The sequence below is a fragment of the Pteropus vampyrus genome, unplaced genomic scaffold (assembly GCF_000151845.1).
Source record: "Pteropus vampyrus isolate Shadow unplaced genomic scaffold, Pvam_2.0 Scaffold6, whole genome shotgun sequence".
NCBI lineage: Eukaryota > Metazoa > Chordata > Mammalia > Chiroptera > Pteropodidae > Pteropus > Pteropus vampyrus.
In genome coordinates this window covers 9252258-9257814 of record NW_011888787.1, presented here as the reverse complement: position 1 = coordinate 9257814, position 5557 = coordinate 9252258, and the positions used below count along the sequence as shown (strand labels likewise).

The 5557-nt window shown below is 33.0% G+C and overlaps 1 protein-coding gene across 1 annotated transcript in view; it reads right to left on the bottom strand.

Moving 5' to 3' along the window:
- The window catches only part of LOC105298130 (calcium-binding mitochondrial carrier protein SCaMC-2-like), a 50508-nt gene that overhangs the window by 26482 nt on the left and 18469 nt on the right, over positions 1-5557 (bottom strand). Inside the window, exons 3-4 of the mRNA XM_023535076.1 lie at positions 4254-4341; positions 2605-2716 (exon numbers count right to left, since the gene is read on the bottom strand). Coding sequence (XP_023390844.1) covers positions 2605-2716; positions 4254-4341 — 200 coding nt within the window. The remainder of the gene's footprint in view (positions 1-2604; positions 2717-4253; positions 4342-5557) is intronic.

The following is a 5557-nucleotide window of genomic DNA, read 5'->3' as shown; positions in this document are numbered from 1 at the left end:
TAAACTGTGGTAATTATATCTAATAAGGGGTTAATATCCAAAATGTATAAAGAACTCACACAACTCAATAACAAAAAGAATAAACAATCCAATGGAAAAAAAAATGGGCAAAAGAACTAAATCGACATTTCTCCAAAGAAGACAGACATTTATAGGAAAAGATGGGTCACATCACTAATCATCATGGAAATGTGAATCAAAACCACAGTGAGTTATCACCTCACACATTAGAATAGCTAACACCTAAAAAACAAAAACAAACCAAAAAAAAAAAAAACTAGAGATAACAAGTGCTGGCAAGGATACAGAGAAAAGGGAACGCTTGTACAGTGTTGGTGGGAATTTAAATTGGTATAGCCACCATGGCAATCAGTATGAGATTCCTCAAAATCTATCATATATATGAACTATTGTAGAACCATCATATGAAACAGCAATTCCAGTTCTTCGTATATAGCCAAGGAAATGAAATCATGATCTCAAAGAGATACCTGTACCTCCATATTTATTGCAACATTGTTTGCAATAGACAACATATGGAAACAAGCTATGTGTCCATCTATAAATTAATGGATAAAAATTATGTGGTAGATAGATGATAGATAGATAGATAGATAGATAGATAGATAGATAGATAGATAGATAGATAGATACAAACAGAGATATAGATACACACACACAATGATTTATCATTAAGCCACGAGAAAAAAAGGAAATCTTGCCTTTTGCAACAATATAGATGGACCTTGAGGGCATTACGTTAAGGGAAATAAGTCAGACAGAGAAAGACAGATACTGTATGGTATTACTTATATGTGGAATCTAAAAAAGCCAAATTCATAGAAACAGAGAGTAGAACAGTGGTTGCCAGGGGATGGAGGGTGGGGGAAATGGGGAGATGATGGCCAAAGGGAACAAACTTCCAGGTATGAGATGAAAGTTCTGGGGATCTCATGTACAGCATGATGACTGTAATTAACAATACCATATTATACACTTGAAAGTTGCTAAGAGAGTAAATCTCAAATGTTCTTTACCACAAACATAGAAATAGGAATTATGTGAAGTGATGGAGGGGTTAATTAACCCCCTGTGATAATCATTTCACAATATATAAGTGTATCAAATACCATGCTGTCCCTAACTTATACAATATTATATATAAATTACAGCTCAATAAATCTATGAAAAATAGACAGACAATTCATAGAAAATATGTGAAAATCTAATATTTCTATAAAGAAATATTTAAAATGTGCATTAAGCCAACAAGATACCACATTATGCCCAAGAGAATGACAAATATTAGAAAACTGGATAATACCAAGTAACAATAATGTATTGCTGGTGGAAGTAAGCTGGTATAGCAAGCCATTCTGGGAAATAATATAGCTATACAGTATTTCATAAATTAAGACTGGCTACCCTAGCAAAATTTACAAATGTATATTTATTTTCACTCAGAAATCCAGGTAGTATGATTTAAGGTACATAAGAGAAAAGCATTTTTGTGAGTGGAGAGTTGGAGAAAATCCAGATATCTATTCTTAGGGGACTGGATAAGGAAGATATGTGAAATACACACTATGTAATAGTTAGAAGCAATAAACTACATGAGCACATGGCAAAAAGGACAAATCCTAAAATCACGATGTTGAGTGAACAATGCAAAATATCAGATATGGCCTTTAGCACAATACTATCTGTGTAAGTTTAAAAAACACACATGAAACAATACTCTATGATTCCTAAGAGTATATACATATTCAAGAACACAGATGAAACATTAGAATAAGTGCCTATCATAATAAGTAACATTTACTGAACACATGGTACCCGCTCACCCCTTTCCTAAATATACTAATATAATTCTCGAAGCTCTTGCCATTATTATCCCCAATATATAATTGAGAAAATTGAGGCACAGAGGAGTTATATAGCTAGTGGGTGGCGGATGTGGAATGAAAACGTAGGCAGTCTGACTTCAAAGCCGAGGCTTTTAATATTCCCCTATATTGTCTATGAAGAGGAGGCAAGACGTCTCAAGGACTGAGGCGAACAGTACACCATGGCAAATGACTAACTTAACCTCCTGCATCTGAGATCTAAAAAAGGAAAAAAGTTCCTAATTACAAAATTTCATTTGTTCCTTGCAATTCTGAATCAGTAGAAGAGCAGGTAGATGACATACTTGATCCTTTCTGATTCTAAAATTTTGAATCTTAATTTTTGACTTTCTATTTCCTATGACAAAAGACATAATGGAGTACATCATATCTGTGAAAAAAGAAAAGTACATTATTTTTCTACTTTTCTAGAACAGTGACCTTAATGAGTTATGTATTCTCAACACAAAGTAGGCCCTTTCCACAATGGGTATCTATTTTAAAGTCTAGGTTTTAGCAAACAAAGAAATTGTGGTAGCTGTGCTTGTATATATAATACTAACACTCCTTACTAAATTAGTAGAGTACTATTTAGGAGAGAATACTATTATTACTTTAGCCACTGAGACTGGAAGTATTACAGCAGTTACGTGATCATAATAACAGCTATGACATTTATGGCAACATAAAAATAGAGTAAAATGCAAAGTAATCTTACAGTATAATGCTTCCAGAAACCGGCAATTTCATCAATACTTGCTGCAGGATTAAATAAAAAGTAGACTTTCCATTCATCCCAGTCTACTGTCATTGTTCCATCACTATCAATGCTGAAATTTTAAAAAATAGTGCTTATAACAGTTATAACAAAGTTAGCACCATTATAAAAATTAATTAAATGTTTCTTATGTATTTATTGTAGAGACCGCTCCTTTGAGTTTCATAAATATTACTGTATTTTCATATTTTCAGACTTTATTTTTTACAAAAATTGAGAATATAACAGAGTTCCCACATATCCTCGTACCCAGTTTCCCCTAACGGTGACATCTTACATTATTATAGCAAATTTGTTACAGTTAAAAAACCAATATTGATGTATTATTATTAACTAAAGTTCATACTTTATTCGAGGTTCCTTAGTTTTTAACTAATGTCATTTTTTTGGTTTAGGATCCCATCTGAGACCCCACATTCTATTTAGTTGTCAAGTCTCCTTAGGTTCCTCTTGGCTACAACAGTTTCTCAGACTTTTTTTGATTTTTATAATTTTGACAGTTTAGGGGAATACTGGTCAGATATTTTGTAGAATGCTCCTCTATCGGAATTTATTTTGTATTGTTTTTTAATTATTTACTTGTATATGTTTCTTTCATTCTTGCCTATGACCTTTTATAGGGAAAGACTATAAGTTACCTTTTTATCACTAGCACTGAGCATTCAATGTTTGTTGAAGAATGAATGAATAAAATTGATTGGAGATTGATCTTATACTTTTTGACTCTTTTAATAGTATTTTTTCCTCTGATCCTCCTCTCTCTGCTTATACCTTTAAATCAACTTTAACATAAACTACTGCTTATGAATTTAAAGAAAAGACTCACTTTTACCATGCAAAATTCAGGATTTACTCAACTTTTAAGCACAGCAAATCAAAAAATACATCAGATGTTTCTTTAAAAGCTGAGTAAAAGGTGAAATTAAGCAAAATGCTTTTTCAATTGCATTTTTATTCATGGAAATCCTAATAAAAACAGATTCCATTCTGCAAACAGAAAGATCAGTACAATTCCGGTTCCAGCCAAAACAAAATAATGGATGTAGAATTTACCCTCCTACTATAAACAATTATAAAATTGGACACAATATATGAAGCAACTGTTTTCAGGCACTGGACTACAAGGAGGACATGGTTACGACACTTGAGAGAAGGAAAACACATGAACTGAGTTCCCCGTTCACTCTGGTCCTTGTCTGGGGACACTTTACAGACTATAGGATAGAGAAGTAGTAGCCTAGACAGAGAGCAAGTAGATAGAAAAAACAGAGAGCAGAGCTGAGGGCTGCTGAGGGGGCAGGAATTTGCACAGCAAATGTTTCAGGGTGCTCTAGAAACTATATGGGTATCTCGTTGCATCTTTGGCCAAATACTAAACTATGCGTGACTCCATCAGTCTGACAAAAGTAGTTACTGCAGGGCTGTGAGTTTAATGGAAATCCTGTAGCTGAGCAATGTTTTAATTGAAGAAAGGAAAGAAGAAAGGGAGGGAGGGAGAGAAGAGCTACATTCATAGCAATTAGTTTCTAACATGGAATATTAAACAAAAACAAAAATGAAAACTATTAATAATAAGGATAAGGGCTGACCTTTGTAGAATATTTTTTGCCTGAGCTTCAGAAATAGTCATACCCAGTGATTTCAAAGCAGCAATTATTTCTGAAGTTTCTATCACTCCTTTAAAAAGTGAACAAATGTCAAGTTAAAGTATCTGAAAACATAACAAGGCGAAATACACTTAGAGAACACAATAGTCTTTAAAAGTTCATGTGTTTTATAGGCCTCTAATCCCATATTCATAGCAGAATTCACAAGACTTAAAAGCTCTAAAAACTCAAAGACGTTTTGTAAACTTGGCACCAAAATTCATTTAATGGCAAAACCTGTCCTAAAATTATGTGTTATAATAATTGATTTTAGACAATTATTTGTCTAATTTAGTGTTGTTATTCGTTTGTTTCACTGAAGGAATATTAATATACAGTTGACCTTTGAACAATAGGGATTTGAATTGCAGATAAATCCACTTAAAAGAAGATTTTTTTCAATAAACACGGTAGGGATTTCGAATCCCTGGGTTTCCTGTCTGTGGGTTTTATTTGCCCTGGGTTCAACCAGCCCCTTACTGAAATCAAAATTTTCGCATTCCCAACTTTGGTTTCCCAAAGACAAATCAAAAATATTGTTTTCAATCCACAGTTGGTTGAATCCACAAATGTGAAGGGCCAAGTAGAGTTAACTTTTGTGGGGCTCAAGGTTATACTTAGATTTTTGACAGCACTGAGGGTCGACACCCTAAACCCCCCTGTTGTTCAAGGGTCAACTGTATGTAATTGCACAGTGGTGCCCCAGACCCCGCTCGGAGTATTACATAATATATCATATGTGCACTGTATTGCTATTCTAAAATCCAAATTCAAATTTCTAAACATGTATGTCCCCAAGAGTTTACAATAACAGACTGTAGATCTATAATAGATCTTGATTATTGTATCTACTTGGAAAGAATTAGAAAGTTAATTCTATTCAATATCTGATTCAGGGGCATGTTAAATAAGGAAACTCAACATTTTATAAGGAAAGCTTTAAAATAAATAATATACTTAAAATACAATAGAATGCTAAACTTTTTAACACAACCATATACTATGTTAAATAATTCAAATCATACACTATATTTAATGCAAGCCTACTATGCATTTCAATCTCACATTGCTGAATATTGTAAAGGAAAAATTAAGTATTCCATATTCTCCCCAAATTCTAAAACACTTACCTAATCATGTCACTCCTCAAGTCCAAAATGTCTTTTATTCCTCCCTTGTATCAAACAAATAGTTGAGGATACCAAGTCTTTTAAAATGTGAGAACAACTATTTTATGTTAAAAAAAA